The following is a 23,901-nucleotide window of genomic DNA, read 5'->3' as shown; positions in this document are numbered from 1 at the left end:
CAGGATCAATACAACAAAGACTTGGCTCTTTGGAAGATAAACAAGATTAATAGACTCTTAGCAAAGCTAACAAAAATAAATATAGAGGATCCAAATAAACAAAATTAGAGATGGAAAGGAAAATATCACCACAGACACTACTGAAATCAGAGAATCATTAGAAACTATTTTGAAAATTTATACTCCAATAAACTGGAAATCTAAAATACACTGACAAATTTCTAGACACATATAATCTGCTTAAATTGAATCAGAAAGAGAAAACATAAACAGACCAATATCAAAATAACAAATTTGAAGCAACAATTAAAAGCCTTTCAACAAATAAAAGTCCAGGACCAGATGGATTCTTATCTGAGTTTAAAGAACTAACACCAGTCTTTCTCAAATTATTCTATGAAACTGAAAGGGAAAGGACACTCCCAAGTGCATTCTATAAAGTCAGTATAACCCTGATTCCAAAACCATACAAAGACACATCAAGGAAACAAAACTACAGACCAATATTCCTGATAAATATCAATGCAAAAATCCTTAATTAAATACTACAAACCATAGTATAAAACACCATAAGCAAGTGGGCTTCATCCCTGGGATACAAGGTTGGTTTAACATACAAAAATCAATAAACGGAATTCACCAATTAAATATAATTAAGAATAAGAATCAGCTGATCATCCCAATAAAGAAAAGTCCTTTGACAAAATCTGGCATCCATTCATGTTAAGAATTCTAGAGAAACTGGTGATAGAAGAAATTACCTCAATATTTTAAATACTATATGTGACAAACCCAAAACTAATATCATACTCAACAGAGAAAACTGAAAGCATTTCCTTTAAAATCAGAAACAAGACAAGGATATTCACTCTCATCACTTCTATTTAATATAGGCCCTTGAAACTCTAGCCAGAGGAATAAAGGAGGAGAAGAAAATTAAAGTGATACAAATAGGAAAAGAAAACATCAAATTACTTTTATTTTTTGATGACATGATCCTATATCAGGAAGACCCAAAAAAGTTCCACCAGAAGATTTCTAGAGCTAACAAATGAATTCATAAAGGTATAGAAGATCACCACTCATAAATCAATAGCTTTTTTATACTCCAAAAGTGACTCATCTGAGAAACAAATCAGGAAAACCATCCTTTTCACAATAATCTCAAAAAATAAGGTAAAATAAAATTGAATACCTTGGAATTAATCTAACCAATGAGGTGAAAAACTTCTACGATGAAAACTACAGAACACTGAAGAAAGAAATTACAGGAAACATTTGAAGATAGAAAGACCTCCCGTGAACTTGGATAGGCAGAATTAATAACATGTTCATGCAACCAAAAGCCATATATACATTTAGTGTAATCCCCATGAAAATACCAAAGGCATTCTTCACATAACTAGAAGAAACAGTCCATAAATCATTTGAAAGAATAGAGACATAGAATAGCCAACGCAGTTCTAAGCAAGAAAAGTGATGTAGGAGACATCATAATACCCAATGGTAAATTACACTACAGAGTTATAGTAACAGAAACAACATGGTATTAGCATCAAAATAGACATGAAGAATAATAGAATAGAGGAGAAGACACAGAAACAAACCCACGTACTTAAGTCATTTGATACTTGAAAATCATGCCAAAAACATATGTTGGAAAGGAGATAGCCTTTTAAACAAATGGTGCTGAGAAAACTGAATATCCAGATGTAGAAAAATGAAAATAAGTCCCTATCTCTCACCCTGCACAAAAGTTAAAACAAAATGGATTGAAGACTTAAGATTTAGACTATAAAACTTGAAACTTCTAGAAGAAAACATAAGGTTAACTCTTCATCATATGGTGTTGGCACTGACTTCCTCAATAAGATGCTTAAAGCTCAAGAAATAAAACAAAGAATCAATAAGTGGAATGTTATCAAATTTTAAAAGTTTGTGCAGCAAAGGAAATTGATTAAAAGTGGGAAAAGAGAGCCTATAGAATGGGAGAAAATATTTTCTAGTTGCTCCTCTGATAGGGGATTAATATCCAGAATATATAGAGAACTCAAAAAACTCAATGCCAAAAAAATCAATAAATAAGCAAAATAACTAATTAGAGATTTCTCAAAAGAGGAAAACAAATAGCCAAGACATATACGAAAAAAATTTCAACATCTCCAGCAATCAGAGAAATGCAAATCAAAACTACACTAAGATTTCATATCGCTCTAGTCAAAATGGCAATTACCAAAAAGCATTAGGGCAAAAAGTTACACTGATATATTGTTGGTGTAACACTGATATATTTCATGGGGATTACACTAAATCTATATATTGCTTTATATTGATCCACTTTGAATTGAGTTTAATGCAGAGGTTTAATTTCATTTGGTTGGAAAGCAGTATGGAGATTCCTCAAAAAAGTAAGAAAGGAACAAGCATGTGGCCCAGCTACCCTACTCCTCAGGATTTATCTAAAAGAACTAAAATCAGTATACTATTGTGATACAGCCACTTCAATATTTATAGAAGCCCAATTCACAATAGCCAAATTATAAAACCAATCAAAATGCCCATCAATAGATGAATGGATCAAGAAAATGTGGTATATATACACAACAAAGTTTTACTCAGCTATAAAGAAAAATAAAATTATGGCATTTGCTGGTAAATGGGTGAAAATGTAGAGCATCATGCTACATGAAATAAGCCAGAGTCAGAAAGTCAAGGATTGAATGTGTTCTCTCATATGTGGAAGGTAGAGCAAAATAAGGGAAAGAAAGCAGGGTAGGGAGATTGGATGTCATAAATACATAGAGAAGATCAGTGAAGTAGTAAAGGAGAACGAGGAGGAGTGGGGAGGACTTAAAAGGGAAAGAAATATGGAAGAAATTTAACCAAATCATTTTACCTGCATATATAAATATGCCAAAGGAAATTTCCCCTTTATTTAAAAGTAGAAAAAAAGTACCATTAGAAAATTAGTAGATAATTGCTAGAGAAGCTGAGAATCTTTTACATATTTGTTAATTGATTGTATTTCCTCTTCTGTGAAGAGTCTGTTCAGTTTCTTAGCCCAATTATTGACTGGGTTGCTTTTTTTTTTGGGGGGGGGTGGTGGTGTTAAGTTTTTTTGAGTTCTTTATATATCCTAGAGAGTAATGCTTATCTGAGGTGCATGTGGTGAAGATTTTCTCTCAATCTATAGGATCTCTCTTCACATTATTGATTTTTTCACTGAGAAGAAGCTTTTTAGTTTGAATCTGTCCCAATTATTGATTCCTGATTTTACTTCTTGCACTTTACAGTCTTGTTAAGGAAGTCAGAACCTAAGCCGACATGTTAAAGATTTGGGGCTACTTTTTCTTCTATTAGGTGCTCTATTTTCTTCTAATAGGCTCTCTATTCTAGGGCCTAAGTCTTTGATCCACTTTGAGTTGAGTTTAATGCAGAGGTTTAATTTCATTTTGTTATATGGCCTTCCATTTTTCCCAGCATAATTTATTGAATAGACTATCTTTTCTCCAGTAAATGTTTTTGATGCCTTTGTATAGTAAGAGATAACTGTATTTATGTGGGTTTGTCTCTGGTCTATGTTTCTGTTTTGGTGCAAATACCATGCCATTTTTGTTACTATAGCTCTGCAGTATAGTCTATGGTCTGATATTGTGATGCTACCTGCTTCACTTTTCTTGCGGGATTGCTTTGGCTCTTCTGGGTCTCCTATTTTGCCAAATGAATTTCATGATTGTTTTTTTTTCTCTAGTTCTATGAAGAGTGACATTGGGATTTTAATAGAAATTGCATTAAATCTGTATAATGCTTTTGGTGTATGGGCATTTTGACAATATTAATTCTGCCTATCCAAGAGCATGGAGATGTTTCCATCTTAAGGTCTTCTTCAATTTCTTTCTTTAGTGTTCTGTAGTTTTTGTTGTTGTTGTTGTTGTTGTTTGTTTGTTTGTTTTTTGAGAGAGAGAGAGATTTTTTTTAATGTGTATTTTTTTAGTTTTCAGTGAACACAATATCTTTATTTTATTTTTATATGGTGCTGAGGATCAAACCCAGCACCCCACCATGCCAGGTGAGCACGCTACTGCTTAAGCCACATCCCCAGCCCCTGGTTCTGTAGTTTTCATTGTACAGTTCTTTCACCACTTTTGTTAGATTGATTTCCAAGTATTTCATTATTTTAATGGGGTAGCTTTCCAAATTACTCTTTCAGTGGATTCACCACAGATGTATAAGAACATATTTGATTTATGGGTTTTGATTTTATATCCTGCTACTTTGCTGAATTCATTTATTAGTTCTAGAAGTTTTCCAGTGGAATTTTTTGGATATTCTAAATATAGAATCACAACATCAGCAAATAGTGATAATCTAGGTTCTTCTTTACCTATTTGTATCCCTTTAGTTTCTTTCTTTCTTCTAATTGTTCTGGCAATAGTTTCAAGGACAATGTTGAATAAAAGTGGTGAAAGAGGGCATCCTTGTCTTGTTCCAGCTTTTAGAGAAAATGCTTTCAATTTTTTACATTTAGAACTATATTGGCCTTGGGTTTAGCCTTCTAGCAATTGGAGAAATACAAATCAAAACTAAGACTTCTTCTCACTCAAGTCAGAATGGCAATCATCAAGAATATAGTCAACAATAACTGTTGCTGAGGATGTGGGTGGAAAGGTACACTCATACATTACTGGTGGTACTGTAAATTGGTGCAACCATTCTGGAGAGCAGTATGGAGATTCCTCTGAAAACTGGGAATGGAACCACCATTTGACCCAGTTATCCAACTCCTCAGTCTATAATGAAAGGACTTAAAATCATCATGCTGTAGTGATGCAGCCACATCAATGTTTATAGCAGCTCAATTCACATCAGCTGAACTAGGAACCAACCTAGATGCCTTTCAATAGATGAATGGATAAAGAAAATGTGGTATATATATATATATATATATATATATATATATATACAATGCAATGTTACTAAGCTATAGAGAATGAAACTATGACATTTGCTGGTAAATGAATGGAACTGAAGAATATCATGCTAAGTAAAATAAGCCAATCCTCCCCAAAACAAAAGCCAAATGTGTTTTTTTTTCTGATATTCAGATGCTAATTCACAATAGGGGAGGGCACTATGGAAGAATAGAGTTACTTTAGATTAGGTAGAAGAGAGTGAGAGAAGGGGAGGGGTATGAGGATAGAAAGGATAGCAGAATGAAACAGACATCATTACCTTATGTACATATATGACTCAGGAACACTGATTCTACAACATGTACAATCAGAAAGATGAGAAATCATACCCCATTTATGTATAATATATGAAAGTGCATAAATGTATTCTGTCATGTATAAATAACTTGAACAAATAAAATTTATTAAAAATAGTTAAATCAATAGATAAGTGAACACAAAGAAGAACAGTATAGTAGAGGAATTAAAATAAGCGGAGTGAAAGCAAGGCAGTGGGGAATTGAAGCCAAATTCCTTGAATGTATGATTCTGTTAAAATGAACCCAACTACAATGTATAAATATAATGCTCTAATTTAGAGAGAGAGAGAATGAATTTTATCTACAGAATAATCTGAGATAGGATTTGATATAATATAAATGTATAATAAAATTATGCAAGTGCCATAAAATATAAAATTATAAGAATAGAAAAGTAGAATCTCACTATTTGAAAGTTGGCATGTTTTATGCCATCATGATGACTGTATGATAGGTGTGAGTGCTCCATTTCACATCATGATGAGACATTTTCCATGGAATATGGTACTTGTGGTATTATGCCGCAGTCTGGCTGGGCACAATTCAGGAGCCACTTGTCAAAAGAAACTAACTTTATTTTTAGAACCACACAAGACAAAGAAAACAGCTCCTCAGGAAAAAACCCTCAGAGTCCAACTGCCACCACCGGCTTCCCACAAGCCACACACCCCAACCACCTCTTCCTCCCACAATCCTCCTGCTCTTGAGGCCCATTGGCTGGGTCGCATGGGCGGAGCCAAAAAAGTCCCCCAATGAGCAGCTCCGTGGTCTGAAAGGGCAGGGAAACAGCCCAATGAGCATCACCGCAGAGAAGCCAATCAGCTAGATGTTGCTAGATGTTGCTGGGGCCGCTGTGAGCCAATCATCAGCTGGTAGTCTGAAAGGGCAGGGAAACAGCTCAATGAGCATCTCCACAGAGGAGCCAATCAGCTAGGTGTTGCTGGGGCCGCTGTGAGCCAATCATCAGCTGGCAGTCTGAAAGTTTGCTGGAGCCCCTTCGGCTGTGGCTCTCAACAGTATTATGTGTTAACTTCCAGATTTGTTCTCACTGAGTTAAACATAATAAAATATAATGTTGATGACTACTTGTCATCTCATTAAATGCCATTTTTATTTCTTCAGGGAAAAATAAACACAAAATCATATAAAAACAAAATTAAAAGAAATAGAATATACCTGATATCAGTGTCTCACACCAACATACTTTTGGTAATGACAGTTGAGTGTGATGGGTCCTGGTTCCCATTATATGAAAATGGAATATTTTAATAATAAGACTCCAAAAGTTTCATCCAGACTTAAGTTGAACACTTTATGGCTACTTTCTTAAGTCCACTATTAGAAAATTGCAAAGATCAACTTAATTCATTTTTCATATAAAGTAATTTACTTTACCCCAATAGCAGCAAACAAGTCCTTAATACCAGGTCCAAATTTCTTATTTTTAATCTTGTCACCAAACAAATGAGTCTGTTGTTTACGTTTTATAGCTTTTATTTTTGCTGTACCTATATGTTAACAAGCAACAGAATTTTATGACATGTTCAAATAAGTTAAATACATATATAACACATACATACACACACAGATAAATCCAGTTTGTAATGAAAAGGGACATGAATTATTTTTAAACAATCTAAAGTTAATCCTATTAAGTAAGACACATCTTCTAAAACAGTGCTGTCCTAAAGACCATTTTGTGATAATGAAAATTTTCCATATTAACACTGTCCAATACTATAACTACTAGTTATATAAATGCCTAATAAATACTTGAAATATAGTTCCTATTATCAAGTAAATTAATTTTTAATTTAATTTGTTTTAAATTTTAAATGGGCACATTTAACAAATGGCTAACATGTTTGAAAGCACAGTCATAAAACATGAAAAAAATAATATTTGATGTTTCTAAAAACATGTTGTGCCCATGAAATGCACAATCAAGAATCAAATTTCTCTGATGTTACAGGTTTTTTAAATGCTTCCACATCACTTTACTAGTAATTTAATCTTAAAAACATTCTATGACATAGTGCATATATTGAATCATGCTAGGTAAACAGATCTATATATACTTCATGTTTAAAATTATGAACTCTAGACATAAAGCATTTGTAAAAGGAAATAATGAGAAGCAAAAATATTTATTACTCAAATTGTGGTAGACAAATAAAATATTTGGCTGTGGGGCTGTTTCATTTGTTCAAAAAATACTATCACAAGACACTATATCTCAATGGAGAGACCACTACCAGTAGGAGATGTAGCTCAGCCATGCTCCGAACTCTTGGGAGCTAAGGGGTGGGAAGTACTAAACTTTAATTAATGAATTATATTTTTACATTCACCTGGTATGTCATGTGGAAAGCATAACAATGGTATTACAGCAGACCATGCAAGAAGACCGGCAGCAAAAAAATCAATCCACCAAATAAACTGCCATTTTCTATCACTGTCATCTTCCGCAATGCTTTAATAAAGAAAATTTAATAAAAAATTAAAATGCTTTAATTTTCAGCTTTGGGCATTTTATTAAAAATAAAACCATGCACAAACACACGGAGAAAAAAATTTCTATAAATTTGTAATTAATTAATTTGTAATCTGTCACTATTGTTTGTTAATTTTTGTTAGCAGGGAGTAGTTGGTAGTCTCCCAATTAAATGATTCTTTTTTGATTTCCAGAATCCTAATGTTTTTCATTGTCCTACAGCAATTAGGAAGGGAAAGGTTCTTGTTTGTCCCTATTTAATTGTTTTCTCCATCAGAAACTATGCATTTAGAAGAGAATCCCTTAAATTCTCATCTGTCCTTGAAACTCATTCCTACCCCTTTAAATTTTGCACTTAGACCTTTATGATAAGCCTCCCTTTTAAGCCTCCCTGATTTTTTATGTAGCATTTGACCCTTTAAATCCCATGTACTTTAAAATCACTTACTTCTGCAGTCCCTTCTCTGAACTTTCATATTTGGTATGATTTTATCTTTCCAGTGGTTTGAACAAATCCTCTTTGGACCACCTGTTAGTCAATCTGTCTCTTGCTTTCCCTGTGGTTTTTCTTGTTCTCTCTTTGCTTCTCACAGATCTTGCAGCGGACAGGGTGGGAATGGAATGAGAAAGATCCTGCGTGGGATTTGTTGGTTTTCTCTTCTTTCCCACAGTGATTTTGAGGTTTGAATATTTATTGTCTTCAATTATTGCTAAAGCCATGATTTTAACGAGAATTTTCATAGTTGTGATTTTTTTTTTTTTGTATCACTTAGGGAGATTAGAGGAAGTTGATTGATATACAACCACCAATGTTTTCAACTCCTCATACATTCAAGACCTTCTTCAACCAGTCATTGTTGAAAAATGCTCATGTCTACAGGAACCCCAGTTTGGGAGGAGCTGGTGTCTCACAGGTTACTCTACTGCCGACCAAAACCTGGTTGGTCCTAGTTCATAAAAACTTGCTTTCCATTAAATATGGAAAATGCTGACTCTCTTGTCCAATGCTAACAATATTCCTGAATACAAATTCCAGCAAGAAATAACATGGCATTATTTAATCCTTACTTCCATTATCCTCTTTTCATCTCTATTTGAATATGCTACACCCAGGGAATTTTAACTCCAGATCACCATTGGAGTTGTATGTTCCCTTGTTGTTTATAATATTCATAATCTTTTTTTCCACTTTTGAACCCAGCTATGTACTCCAACTGTATACAGTATATTATATGTAATATGATTATTACTTTTGTGTTTGAATCTGGGCCATAACTTAAAAAAAAAATTCAATGTATAAGCAAAACATGATTGGATGACTGTGTCTATCAGATAAATTTAGAAATCAAGAGATTTTTCTTCTGCCAGAACTAATTGATTGGAAAATGAAATAATATAATGACTCCATACATAAAACTGACAAAATATACAAAATGCTTAGAAATAAGGTTAATGGGATAAGTTCAGTAAAAATATAATAAAATTTTACTGAATGGCATAAAACAAGAGCAGAGATAATAGCATAACATGTCATTTTATTGCATGGAAAAGATAATTATTCCCAACTTGATACATTAATTCAATTCAAATAAAAGTGTTTTAGTTGTAGTCTGAGGTTATCATCTTTACCTAGAAGATAATTTTGAAAGAAAAAGTCCCTGATATTTGATTAAAAACAATAATTGGGAGTATATTCAAATAATAAATTAAAAATAAAATTTTAGAAATTACAAAAACCTGTAGTTTGACATGAAAAATTGAAAACTATATTGGGCTTACAGACTGGAGAGATAGGATGGAAACCCATATATACAATGAGGTTTAATTTTTTTTTTAATTTTTATTGTTGGTTGTTCAAAACATTACATAGTTCTTGATATATCATATTTCACACTTCGATTCAAGTGGGATATGAACTCCCATTTTTACCCCATATACAGATTGCAGAATCACATCAGTTACACATCCATTGATTTACATATTGCCATCCTAGTGTCAGTTGTATTCTGCTGCCTTTCTTATCCTCTACTATTCCCCCTCCCCCCCTCTCTCTCTACCCCCTCTACTGCAATTCATTTCTCCCCCTTGTATTTTTTTCCCTTTCCCCTCACTTCCTCTTGTATGTAATTTTGTATACCCCTGAGGGTCTCCTTCCATTTCCCTTCTCTCTCCCTTTCCCTCCCACCTCTCATCCCTATTTAATGTTAATCTTCTTCTCATGCTCTTCGTCCCTACTCTGTTCTTAGTTACTCTCCTTATATCAAAGAAGACATCTGGCATTTGTTTTTAAGGGATTGACTAGCTTCACTTAGCATAATCTGCTCTAATGCCATCCATTTCCCTGCAAATTCTATGATTTTGTCATTTTTTAATGCAGAGTAATACTCCATTGTGTATAAATGCCACATTTTTTTTTATCCATTCGTCTATTGAAGGGCATCTAGGTTGGTTCCACAGTCTTGTTATTGTGAATTGTGCTGCTATGAACATGGATGTAGCAGTGTCCCTGTAGTATGCTCTTTTTAGGTCTTTAGGGAATAGACCGAGAAGGGGAATAGCTGGGTCAAATGGTGGTTCCATTCCCAGCTTTCCAAGAAATCTCCATACTGCTTTCCAAATTGGCCGCACCAATTTGCAGTCCCACCAGCAGTGTACAAGTGAACCCTTTTCCCCACATCCTCGCCAGCACTTGTTGTTCTTTGACTTCCTAATGGCTGCCAATCTTACTGGAGTGAGATGGTATCTTAGGGTGGTTTTGATTTGCATTTCTCTGACTGCTAGAGATGGTGAGCATTTTTTCATGTACTTGTTGATTGATTGTATGTCCTCCTCTGAGCAGTGTCTGTTCAGGTCCTTGGCCCATTTGTTGATTGGGTTATTTGTTATCTTATTGTCTAATTTTTTGAGTTCTTTGTATACTCTGGATATTAGGGCTCTGTCTGAAGTGTGAGGAGTAAAGATTTGTTCCCAGGATGTAGGCTCTCTATTGACCTCTCTTATTGTTTCTTTTGCTGAGAAAAAACTTTTTAGTTTGAGTAAGTCCCATTTGTTGATTCTAGTTATTAACTCTTGTGCTATGGGTGTCATATTGAGGAATTTGGAGCCCAACCCCACAGTATGTAGATCGGAGCCAACTTTTTCTTCTATCAGACGCCATGTCTCTGATTTGATATCAAGTTCCTTGATCCACTTTGAGTTAACTTTTGTGCATGGCGAGAGAAAGGGATTCAGTTTCATTTTGTTGCATATGGATTTCCAGTTTTCCCAGCACCATTTGTTGAAGATGCTATCCTTCCTCCATTGCATGCTTTTAGCCCCTTTATCAAATATAAGATAGTTGTAGTTTTGTGGATTGGTTTCTGTGTCCTCTATTCTGTACCATTGGTCCACCCGCCTGTTTTGGTACCAGTACCATACTGTTTTTGTTACTATTGCTCTGTAGTATAGTTTGAAGTCTGGGATCGCTATACCGCCTGATTCATACTTCCTGCTTAGCATTGTTTTTGCTATTCTGGGTCTTTTATTTTTCCATATGAATTTCATGATTGCTTTCTCTATTTCTACAAGAAATGCTGTTGGTATTTTGATTGGCATTGCATTAAACCTATAGAGAACTTTTGGTAATATCGCCATTTTGATGATGTTAGTTCTGCCTATCCATGAACAGGGTATATTTTTCCATCTTCTAAGATCTTCTTCTATTTCTCTCTTTAGGGTTCTGTAGTTTTCATTGTGTAAGTCTTTCACCTCTTTTGTTAGGTTGATTCCCAAGTATTTTTTTTTTTTTTTTGAGGATATTGTGAATGGAGTGGTTGTCCTCATTTCCATTTCAGAGGATTTGACACTGATATACAGGAATGCCTTTGATTTATGCGTGTTGATTTTATATCCTGCCACTTTGCTGAATTCATTTATTAGCTCTAATAGTTTCTTTGTAGACCCTTTTGGGTCTGCTAGGTATAGAATCATGTCATCTTCAAATAGTGATAATTTGAGTTCTTCTTTTCCTATTTTTATGCCTTTAATTTCTTTCGTCTGTCTAATTGCTCTGGCCAGTGATTTGAGAACTATGTTGAACAGAAGTGGTGAGAGAGGGTATCCCTGCCTTGTTCCAGATTTTAGAGGGAATGCCTTCAGTTTTTCTCAATTCAGAATAATGCTAGCCGGAGGCTTAGCATAGATTGCTTTTACAATATTGAGGTATGTTCCTGTTATCCCTAGTTTTTCTAGAGTTTTGAACACAAAGGGATGCTGTACTTTGTCGAATGCTTTTTCTGCATCTATCGAGATGATCATATGGCTCTTATTTTTAAGCCTATTGATGTGGTGAATAACATTTATTGATTTCCGTATATTGAACCAGCCTTGCATCCCAGGGATAAATCCTACCTGATCATGGTGCACAATTTTTTGATATGTTTTTGTATCTGATTCGCCAGAATTTTATTGAGGATTTTTGCATCTAGGTTCATTAGAGATATTGGTCTGTAGTTTTCTTTCTTTGAAGTGTCTTTGTCTGGTTTAGGAATCAGGGTGATGTTGGCCTCGTAGAATGAATTTGGAAGTTCTCCCTCTTTTTCTATTTCCTGAAATAGCTTGAAAAGTATTGATATTAGTTCCTCTTTAAGGGTTTTGTAAAACTCTGCTGTATACCCATCCAGTCCTGGGCTTTTCTTAGTTGGTAGTCTTTTGATGGTTTCTTCTATTTCCTCAATTGATATTGGTCTGTTTAGGTTGTCAATATCCTCCTGACTCAATCTGGGCAGATCATATGACTTAAGAAATTTATCGATGCCTTCACTATCTTCTATTTTATTGGAGTATAAGGATTCAAAATAATTTCTGATTATCTTCTGTATTTCTGAAGTGTCTGTTGTGATATTGCCTTTTTCATCCCGTATGCTAGTAATTTGAGTTCTCTCTCTTCTTCTCTTCATTGGCATGGCTAAGGGTCTGTCGATTTTATTTATTTTTTCAAAGAACCAACTTTTAGTTTTGTCAATTTTTTCAATTGTTTCTTTTGTTTCGATTTCATTAATTTCAGTTCTGATTTTAATTATTTCTTGCCTTCTACTTCTTTTGCTTTTGTTTTGCTCTTCTTTTTTTAGGATTTTGAGATGAAGTATTAGATCATTTATTTGTTGGTTTTTTCTTTTTTTAAGGAATGAACTCCAAGCAATGAATTTTCCTCTTAGAACTGCTTTCAATGTGTCCCATAGATTCCAATATGTTGTGTCTGTGTTTTCATTTATCTCTAATAATTTTTTAATTTCCTCCTTGATGTCTTCTATAACCCATTGATCATTCAGTAACCTATTGTTCATTCTCCAAGTGATGCATGATTTTTTCTTACTTCTTTTATCGTTGATTTTCAGTTTCATTCCATTATGATCAGATAAGATGCATGGTGTTATCTCTACTCCTTTAAATTGTCTAAGAATTGCCCTGTGACATAATATATGATCTATTTTTGAGAAGGATCCATGTGCTGCTGAGAAAAAAGTGTAACTGCTTGATGTTGGGTGGTATATTCTAAGTCTAGGTTATTAATTGTGTTATTGAGTTCTATAGTTTCCTTATTCAACCTTTGTTTGGAAGATCTGTCCAGTGGTGAGAGAGGTGTGTTGAAGTCTCCCATGATTATTGTATGGTGGTCTATTAGACTCTTGAACTTGAGAAGAGTTTGTTTGATGAACATAGCTGCACCATTGTTTGGGGCATATATATTTATGATTGTTATGTCTTGTTGGTGTATGGTTCCCTTGAGCAGTATGTAGTGTCCCTCTTTATCCCTTTTGATTAACTTTGGCTTGAAATCTATTTTATTTGATATGAGTATGGACACTCCTGCTTGTGTCTGGAGTACATATGAGTGATATGATTTTTCCCAACCTTTCACCTTCAATCTATGTATGTCTTTTCCTATCAAATGTATCTCCTGAAGGCAGCATATTGTTGGGTCTTGTTTTGTGATCCATTCTACTAGCCTGAGTCTCTTAATTGGTGAGTTTAAGCCATTAACATTTAGGGTTATTATTGAGATATGGGTTGTTCTTCCAGCCATATTTGTTTATTTATGTTACTAAACATGGTTTGTTTTCCTCTTTGATTATTCCCCCCCCCCTTTACTGTACTACCTCCCGCTGTTGGTTTTCATTGATATTTTCCATTTCCTCTTCCTGTAATATTTTGCCGAGGATGTTTTGAAGAGATGGTTTTCTAGCTGCAAATTCTTTTAACTTTTGTTTATCATGGAAGGTTTTAATTTCATCTTCCATTCTGAAGCTTAATTTCGCGGGAAACACAATTCTTGGTTGGAACCCATTTTCTTTCAGTGTTTGAAATATGTTATTCCAGGATCTTCTAGCTTTCAGAGTCTATGTTGAAAGATCAGCTGTTATCCTGATTGGTTTACACCTAAATGTAATCTGCTTCCTTTCTCTTGTAGCTTTTAAAATTCTCTCCTTATTCTGTATGTTGGGCATCTTCATTATAATGTGTCTAGGTGTGGATCTCCTATGATTTTGCACATTTGGCGTCCTGTAGGCTTCTAGGATTTGGGATTCTGTCTCATTCTTCAAGTCTGGGAAGTTTTCTCATATTATTTCATTGAATAGATTGCTCATTTCTTTGGTTTGGACCTCTATAACTTCCTGTATCCCAATGACTCTTAAGTTTGGTCTCTTTATGTTATCCCATATTTCTTGGATGTTCTGCTCATGGTTTCTTAACAGTCTTGCTGAGCTGTCTATGTTCTTTTCAAGTTGAAATACTTTGTCTTCATTGTCTGATGTTCTATCTTCTAATTGTTCTACTCTGCTGGTAGTATTCTCAATTGAGTTTTTAAGTTGGTTTATTGCTTCCTGCATTTCTAGGATTTCTGTTTGTTTGTTTTTAATAACCTCTATCTCCCTGTATAATTGATCTTTTGCTTCTTGGATTTGTTTATGTAATTCATTGTCGAAGTGGTCGAAGTGGTCTTTCATTGTCTGATTTTGCTGTCTAATGTCTTCCTTGAGACTCCAGATCATCTGAAGCATGTATATCCTGAATTCTTTATCTGACATTCCATCTGCTGCAGATATTACCGCTTCTAAAGTTGCGTTGACCTGCATTGCTTGTGGTCCTTTCTTTCCTTGTCTTTTCATACTGTTTGCGTTTCTTTCTGCTTGGTGAAACTGTTGTGATATTGATTTTTCCCCCTATATATTTATATTGCTCTTGTATAGTTGCAAAGCCTCCCTCGCAGGCACGGGCGGTGGCTCTGCCCCTCCTCCAATTGGGGCAATGTGGCCACCACACCAGCAGGCCGCTGGGCCTGTTCTTTCGGTGGTCGCAGGTCCGCCTACCTTGCAGGCGAAGGCAGCAGCTCTGCCCCTCCGCGGGCCGCTGGGCCTGTTCTGTCTGTTGGTTGCAGGTCTGTCTACCTAGCAGGCGCTGGTGGCGGCTCTGCCCCTCCCCCAACTGGGGCGATGGCAGGCCACTGGGCCTGTTCTGCCGGTGGGTCGCAGGTCCGCCTACCTTGCAGGCGCGGGGGACGGCTCTGCCCCTCTGCGGGTTGCTGGGCCTGACCTGCCGGTGGGTCTCAAGTCTGCCTACTTTGCAGGCGCATGGGGCGGCTCTGCCCCTCCGCGGGTTGCCGGGCCTGTTCTGCCAGTGGGTCGCAGTTCTGCCTAACTTGCAGGCCCAGGGGGCGGCTCTACCCCTCCAGCGGCTGCTGGGCCTGACCTGCCGGTGGGTCACAGGTCCACCTACCTTGCAGGCACGGTGAGGTTTAATTTCTGATAAAGGTGATTTCTAGTATCAGTTAAGAAACAGAATGGTTTATGAATATCAGTACAATTTGCCCTTTGACAGAAAAACAGAAGCCTGGACTATGTATCATGTCATATACATAAATATATAAATAAGTTGCAACTGAATATGGAATTTAAGCATAATTACTAAAGTACTGAAGAAAATATAATCAATTATTTAATGATTCTGTAAAGGGAGAACTTTTTAAGCAAGATGAAAATACTAAAACTTTATTAAAGAACAAATAAATAGCTGAATTTGACTATGTAAGAGCTTTTAATGTTTGCATAATAAAAGACTCTATACAACAAGCATAAAGACAGATTGAGGGAAAAAAAGTTCTGTCTTTTGTCATATCTATGACTCTTGAAGAACTTTTTTATAAATTAACAAATTAATTGGACCTTGGCATTGAACTCAGGGTTACTTTATCACTAAGCTACATCGCCAGTCCTTTTTATTTTTTATTTTGAGACAGGTTCTTAGTAAGTTGTCCAGGCTGACCTCAAATTTGAGATCCTTCTGTTTTAGCCTGCTGAGTTGCTGAGATTATAGGTGTCCATCACCATGTCTGGCTATAAAGAACTTTTATAAATCGATATAAACAATGAGCAAATATAAATCCAAGAAAGGAAATAAGTATTAAATTAAAACTAAATTAAAAATTTTAGAAAAGTATAAAATTAAAAATTTGTGTTTACTGACATACAAAAAGGTAAAAATAACATATTTATGGCATCACAAGTGATATTTTGATGCTTATATACCTTGTGTAATGTTTAAATCAGGGTAAAAATATTTATCATCTCAAATGTTGTTTATCATTTCTTTAAGGTGAATACTTTCAAAATCATTTCTTCTAGTTTTTTGATATATCCAGTCCATTTTCATTATCTGCAGTCACCAGAATATCTAAGTCCTAGGACTTAGTATCTATTGTTCAAACTTTTGCCATCACTTCCTCTCTGCTATGTTTCCCAACTTCTGGAAACCAATGTGATACACTTAATTTCTATGAGGTCAAGTTTTTATATTCCACATAAGTGCAATCATATGGTACATGTCTTTCTGGTTCTGGCTTATTTCAATAACATGATTTCTAGTTCCATTCACGTAATTGAAAATGTCAGAAGTTCATCCCCTGTAAAGGCTAAATTGTATTGCATTCTATATGGTCCACATTTTCTTTATTCATTCAATAGGTGATGGGCATTTGCATTGTTTCCATTTTTTGCATATTGCAAATTGGCACTGCCATAATCATGTGAGTGCAAATGTCCCTTTGACATGCTGATTTCATTTCTTTCAGACATATACCCAGTTATGGGATTGCAGAATCACATGGTAATTATTTTTTTTGAGAAAACTCCAAGTAGTTTTCCATAATAACTATATTGATTTACATTCTGTTTTAGTCCGCTTTTTTCATTGCTGTGAATAAAAGACCCAACTAGAATAATTTTGGTGGAGGAAGTTTTGGGGGGCTCATGGTTTCAAAGATCTCAGTCCATAGGAGAGGCTCCATTCCTTAGAGACCGAGGTGAGACAGGACCTTATGGTAAAAGAGTGTAGCAGAGAAAAGCAGCTCACATGATGATCAGAAAGCAAAGAGAGACTCCATTCACCAGATACAAAATATATACCCCAAAGGCATGACCCCAATGATCCACCTCCTCTAAGCACACCCTACCTGCCTTCAGTTTCCACTCAATTAATCCCATTAAGGGATTAATTCACTGATTGGTTAAGGCTTTCATAAACCATCATTTCTCTTCTAAACCTCTGAGTCACATACCTGAGATTTTGGAGGACACCTCACATTCAAAACATAACATTTCACACCTGGCCCCCAAAATTCATAACCATCTCACAATGCAAAATACATTTTATCCATTTCCAAGAGTCTCTGTAGTCTCAACCATTCCAAGATTGCCCAAAAGTTCAAGCCCAAAGTCTCCTCTGAGACTTAAGGCAAGCTTGTATTGGGAGTTCCTGTAAAAATCAAAGGTGATTTGCAAGTATCCGATATATGAAGTACAGAGTATATATTTCCACTCACAAAAATAGGGGCATAGAGGGCTGTGGCTGTAGCTCAGTGGCAGAGCATTTGCCTCACGTGTATGAGGCAACTGGGTTTGATCCTTAGCACCCCATAAAAATAAAGAAATTTTAAAAAGACATTCTTTCCATCTACAACTACAAAAAATTAAAAAATAAAAATAGGACCATAGAAAGAAGGGATGGGACCAAAGCAAGGCTGAAATACCCCTGGGCAAACAAGTCCTGTAGTTATGTGTCCAGCATCTAGAGAAGAGCTTATATACTCCACCCCTCTGGCCTTGTTGGTTGTACCCTTTCTGTTGGGTTGTCTCCAATTCCTGCAGCTTTCCTAGGACAATGTTCCACATTACTGACACTTCTTAATCTAGGGGGGTCTCTATTGCAGCTTTCAGCTTCTCCTCACATTTCCATACTTTGCCCTCTCAGGGGTTACCCATAAGGACTTCAATCCTGGGGTACTTTTTCTAGCCTCCTAAACCTTCCTTTGAAATCTTGGTAGAAGCCTCCAGGACCCTCTAACTCCAGCATCCTGCATTCCCACAGAACTAGCACCACATTGTGGATGCCAAGGTCTGCTGTCATCTCAAGCCTTCAGGGACCATGGTTGCAGCAGCCTCTGAGTGTCTGGGTGGCTAAAGACATTGAAAAACTTCCCAGGCCACCTTGTGCAAAGAAGGGTCTCTCCTCAAAAGAATTTTTACTTTTATTTTCTTGAGTCTGAGATGGATATGATCTTGCCAATTCCTAAGATGTCCTCAAGCCATCTTTCTTAATATCTCTGGGCAAAGTTTTTTTGCATTTCTTTAGTGTCAGTAACGTATTCAATAACTGCAAATTCCTTAGCCCCAGTTTTACTGAGGTTTCTGCTCCTGAATATCATAACAAATTTGGCTAAAAGCTGCCAGAAATAGCTATGCTACCACCTGAATGCTATGCTGTCTAGAAATTTCTTCTGCCAGATTAAGAATCCATCACTTTTAAAATCAACCTCATAAAAGGTCTCAGGACACAGAAAAATGCAGACAACTTCTCAGCCAGAATGTAACACAAAAAGCCTCTCTAGCTCAATTACTGATAGTATTCTCCCTTTCCTCTAAATCCTCTTGAGCTCTATCTTCACTGTTCATAGTCCTATTGGTATTCTGGTCTTCTGAGCTCCCACCATAATCAGCCATTAACATCTGTGTACTATAAGCTTGCACTACTACATTCCTTGGGAATTGAGGTGAGGTGGAACATGGTTATGGAAGAGTGCAAAGGAAGGCCGCTTACATGATGATCAGGAAGAAGAGAGAGAGAGAGAGAGACACCCCACTCACCAGATACAAAATATATACCCCAAAGGCATGTCCCCAATGATCCACCTCCTCCAGCCATATGCTGCCTGTCTTCAGTTTCCACTCAATTAATCACATCAGAGTTAACCAGTCATTTCTCCTCTAAATCTTCTTGCATGTCTCACACATGAGCTTTTGGGGGACACCTCACATCCAAACCATAACATAAAGGTTCACTCTTCTCCACATCTTTAGCAGTTGTTATCTTCAGTCTTTGTGGTAATAACCATCTAACTTGGATGAGATGCTTTCTTATTGTGATTTTGATTGGCATTTCCCTGATGATTAGAAATGCTGAGCAGTTTTTCATATATCTATTGGCTATTTGTATGTCTGCTTTTAAAAATAGTCTGTTTAGACATACTTGGTCTTTAGTTTTACTTTTTGCTATTGAGTTAATTCCACATTCTAAATATTAACCACTTGCCAAATATTTATCTTGTACATATTTTTCTTATTACATAGGTTGTCTATTTACCCTTTTGATTATTGCCTTTGCTGTGTAAAAGCTTCTTCATTTTATGTAAACCCATTGGTCAATTTTTGCTTTTATTTCCTGTGCTTTTGGGGTCTTTTCCTAAAATCCTTGCCCATTCTAATATACTGAAGACTTTCCCTTTTTTTCTAGTAGTTTCATACATTAGGTCTTTAATTAAAATTGTTTATACACTTTGAGTTGATTTTTGTAGCTGATAAGAGGTAAGAGTCTAGGTTCATTCTTCTGCATATGGATATCCAATTTTCTCACCACCTTTTCTGAAAACACAGTCCTTTCTCTAGGGCATGTTCTTTATATCATTGTCAAAAGTTGGCTGTAAACATGTAAGTGTATTCTAGGCTTTTTATTCTTTTCCATTTGTTTGCTTTTCAATCAATACTATAGCTTTAATTACTATAGCTTTGTAGTGTACTTAGAAGTAAAAATAGTTTAATGCTTTGTTCTTTTTGCTCAACATTGGGACATTTGGAAATATGTTGTGCTTCCATATAAACTTAGGATTGCCTTTTTAGTTCTATGAATAATGCCATTGGTATTTGGATATGTTTTGCATTAAATCCATAGATTGCTTTGGGTAGTATGTACATTTTAACAACATTGATTTTTCTAATTCATGAACTTACAATGTATTCTCACTTATTTTTCTGAACCTCTGCAATTTCTATTGCATAATTAATATTATGTTTCATCATTTTAATCGTAGAGATCTATCACTTCTTTAGTTAACTTGATTCCTAGGTATTTCTGCAGCTATTGTCTTGGCATTGCTTTCTTGATTTCTCATTCAGATAATTTGCTATTGGCATATTGCAATATTGCCAAATTTTGTGCTTTGATTGGGTACTCTGCAACTTCACTGCATTAGATCATTAGTTATAATCACTTTTTTGTGGAATCTTTGGGACAGTTCTGTCAGATCATGTCATCTGTAGACAATAGTGATTTGATTTCTTCACCCTTTATTTATTCACACCCTTTATTTATTCTCTTACATGATTGTTCTGACTAGAACTTGCAGTATAACATGAAATAAAACTGGTAAAATGGCATCCTTGCCTTGGTCTATATCTTAGAAATATTTCATTTTTTCCTTATATGGTACGATGTTAGTTGTTAGTCTGTTATATACAGCCTTTATTATCTTTAAGTACATTTTTCTATAGCTAATTTGATTGAAATTTTTATTATATAAAGAAATGTTGAATTTTATCAAATGCTTTTTCTGCACCTGAGAGATGATCATATGTCTTTTTTCCTTTATTTTATTGATGTATATTTATTGATTTGGCTATATTGAACTGTGCATATTGATTTGAGTATATTGGTTTTGGTATGTTGGATTACTATTTACATTTGTTTCAACAATTTTTTAAAATTTTTCTTCTTGATTCTCCTTGACCCATTGGTTGTTCTAGAATGAAGTATTTCCATTTATTTTTGTGGTTTACCATTTTTTTCTTGTTATTTGTTTCTAGTTTTATTGCATGGTAATTGGAAAAGATACTTGGTATGATTTCAATTTTTAAAAATTTTTGAGACTTGTTTTATGATATACCATATGATTTATAGTGGAGAATGGTCTATATGCACTTGCAAAGAGTCTGTATTTGAAGTTATTAGATGAAATGTTCCATAGATGTCTGTTGGGTCCATTTGGTTTTGAGTGCAACTTAACTCATTTTTTTCTTCGATGATTATCTGTCTGGATGAACTGTCTATTGTTGAGAGTGAGATGTTAAGCATATACTACTATTATTCTATTTGAGTCTCTCCCTCTACATCTATTGATATTTGCCTTATATATCTGGATTCACTCATATTGGAGGCAAATGAATTTAGAGTTGTTATTTCCTTTATTGAATTGATTCCTCTATCATTGTAAAATGATTTTCTCTTTTTATTCTTTTTATGTAAAACCTATTTTATCTGATGTAAGTACAGCTACTCCTGCTTTCATTTCTCATTTGGCATGTAATATTTTGTTCTGTGTCTTTACCTTCAGTCTATATGTGTGTTCTCAGAGATAATTTCTTGTAAACAACACATACTTGAGTCTTTTCTCCTTCTACTTCTTCTCCTCCTTCTTCTTGACTTTGCATTATCTTATCTGTCATTTGCTGTCTTTCAATTGTCCAATCGAGTCCATTTACATTTAGGATAAAAATTGGTTAGATAAAGTCTTACCAAAATGATTTTACAACTTGATTTCTAATTTTATTACACTTCCTTTCCTTCTCCCCTTTTTAGTCTTCCTTCTCATTTAAGTGAATTACTCTAGTCAGGTATTTAGTTTGCTTGTTTATAATTTTTTGTTTGTCTAATACAGATTTTTGCCTTGCTTTTAACCATGAGGTTTATACTAAATATATTTTAATTACAGCAAGCTATTTTGAAATGAGAGCAACTTACCATGATTGTAAAGTTAAGAAAGGAAACAAAAGAAAAATTATACAAATAAAAATCTCCACAGTTTTGCTCCATTCCTTCTACATTCTGAACTTTTGATGTCCCATTTTACATCTTTCTATGTTGCTTAATACTTAATGTATTAATGCAGTTATTATTGTTAAATGTTTTGCATTTAATCTTAGTACTAAGGGTATAAATATTTTATATGCCATGTTTAAAATAATATAACATTATGAACTTGTCCATATAATTATTTTTACACACAAGTTCTATATCCTCCTATTTTTTCTTACTCATTAATATCTCTTTTAGTTTGAGAAACGTTTTTTGGCATTTCTTGAAGGATATATCTGATGGTCATACATTTTCTCAGATTTTTGGAAATTTTTTTCCTCTCTTTCATTTCTAAAGGATAGCTTTGCTAGGTATCAAGAGGATAGTTTCTTAAAGTATCTGAAGAGTGGTTTTTTTTTCCTTTTAGTACTGTAAAAATTTCATTCCACTTTCTCCTGTCCTACAAGGTTTCTGCTGAGAACTATACTATCAGATAAATTGGGACACACTTGTCTGTTATCTATTTTCTTTTGCTGATTTGAGAATATTCTCTTTAACTACAAACCTTTGAGAGCTTGATTATAGTATATCTTGTGTATACCTGGTTGAATGAAATCTGATGTATGGTTTTTGACCATTCCATACCTGAATAATTGTATCTTTCTCTAAGTTTGAGTAATATTTATTATATCTTTAAGGAAGTTTTCTTCACTTTTGACATTCTCAAGTCTTGCTTGAATTCCAATAAACCTAATATTTTCACTTTTAATCATGTCCCAAACTTTTCAGAAGCTTCATTTTCTCATAATTCTTTTTCTTCTATTCCTACTGTCTATTCAAATAGCCTATGTTCAAGCTCACTAACTCTTCTGCTTGACCTATACTGCTCTTGATGTCTTCTATGTTTTTAATTTCACTTAATTTAGCTTTCAGCTCAAGAATTTATTTTGTTTGTTCCAATCTCTCCTTAAGTTTCTGTCAGCGTACTGGATCATGTATTTGTGTTTTCTTGAGGTTCATTAAGTTTCCTTAAAACAGGTGTTTTAAATTCTTCACCTGAGGGCTGGGGACATAGCTCAGTTGGTAGAGTGCTTGCCTTGTATGCACAAGGCCCTGGATTCAATCCCCAGCAACACACACACACACACACACACACACACACACACAATTCTCCACCTGAGCATTCATCCATATTGGGAGCTATATATGGCCAGATTCTGTGCTTTATTTTGACCTGTACGTTAGGTCATATTTCCCTGGAACTTTTTGATGCTTCTTTGTGTGTGACATCATCTATGCATTGAAGGATTAGATATTTATTCCAACTTTATCAATATGGCTGTGTTTGTATCTATCTTTCCAGAGTTTCTAACCAGTGTTTATGTTTGAGTCAACAGTCACTTCTCCTGTTTGAACACTAGATGGCAACCGAAGTCCAACTTTGCCAAGAGTCCATTGTTATTGTGATATAGCTGTTTTAGGGCAATCCAACCTGGTAATTTCCTAAAATTGCAGTTGATGTGTTGTTTAGCATAAATTTGGGGAATATCTCAAAATGATAATCCATCACTACAACCCTTTCCCTGGAGTCAAGGTAGGCCCAAATGCATTGTCCATAGTCACTAGCCTGTGGTCAGGCACTATAAAGTTCTGATAGCTCTGGGCTCCTATTTCATGAGTGGGCACCCATTTCCCTTTCCTCTCTCAATTATTCTCTCTGTATTGTGCTGCCTGGGTTTAGGTAGGAATGTGGTGGTCAGTCTAGTGGCCCTCCATACCTCAAAACTTGATTCCACCTTTAGTCAATAGCCTGCCAATACCCCCACATCAATAGGGCAGGAAGGACCAAGGACCATACAAATATGAATGCCAACTGCTGTGGAGGACTCATAGCCCCGAGACTGTTGCAACCAGTCACAGGTAAATTCTGGCTGTAATAAAACTCCAATAAACTAAAATATGCATATAGCTGGCATAG

General features: G+C 35.2%; 1 protein-coding gene across 1 annotated transcript in view; it reads right to left on the bottom strand.

Annotated features, from left to right (window-relative positions):
• Slco6a1 (solute carrier organic anion transporter family member 6A1) overlaps window positions 1–23,901 on the bottom strand; it is a 121,397-nt gene that overhangs the window by 59,607 nt on the left and 37,889 nt on the right. The window contains exons 5-7 of the mRNA XM_076857679.2: window positions 18,745–18,771; window positions 7,624–7,734; window positions 6,668–6,780 (exon numbers count right to left, since the gene is read on the bottom strand). Of these exons, the coding sequence (XP_076713794.2) occupies window positions 6,668–6,780; window positions 7,624–7,734; window positions 18,745–18,771 (251 nt within the window). The remainder of the gene's footprint in view (window positions 1–6,667; window positions 6,781–7,623; window positions 7,735–18,744; window positions 18,772–23,901) is intronic.

The sequence above is a fragment of the Callospermophilus lateralis genome, chromosome 5, assembly GCF_048772815.1.
Source record: "Callospermophilus lateralis isolate mCalLat2 chromosome 5, mCalLat2.hap1, whole genome shotgun sequence".
NCBI lineage: Eukaryota > Metazoa > Chordata > Mammalia > Rodentia > Sciuridae > Callospermophilus > Callospermophilus lateralis.
The sequence above is the reverse complement of the archived record's forward strand: the minus strand, read 5'-3'. Positions and strand labels throughout refer to the sequence as shown.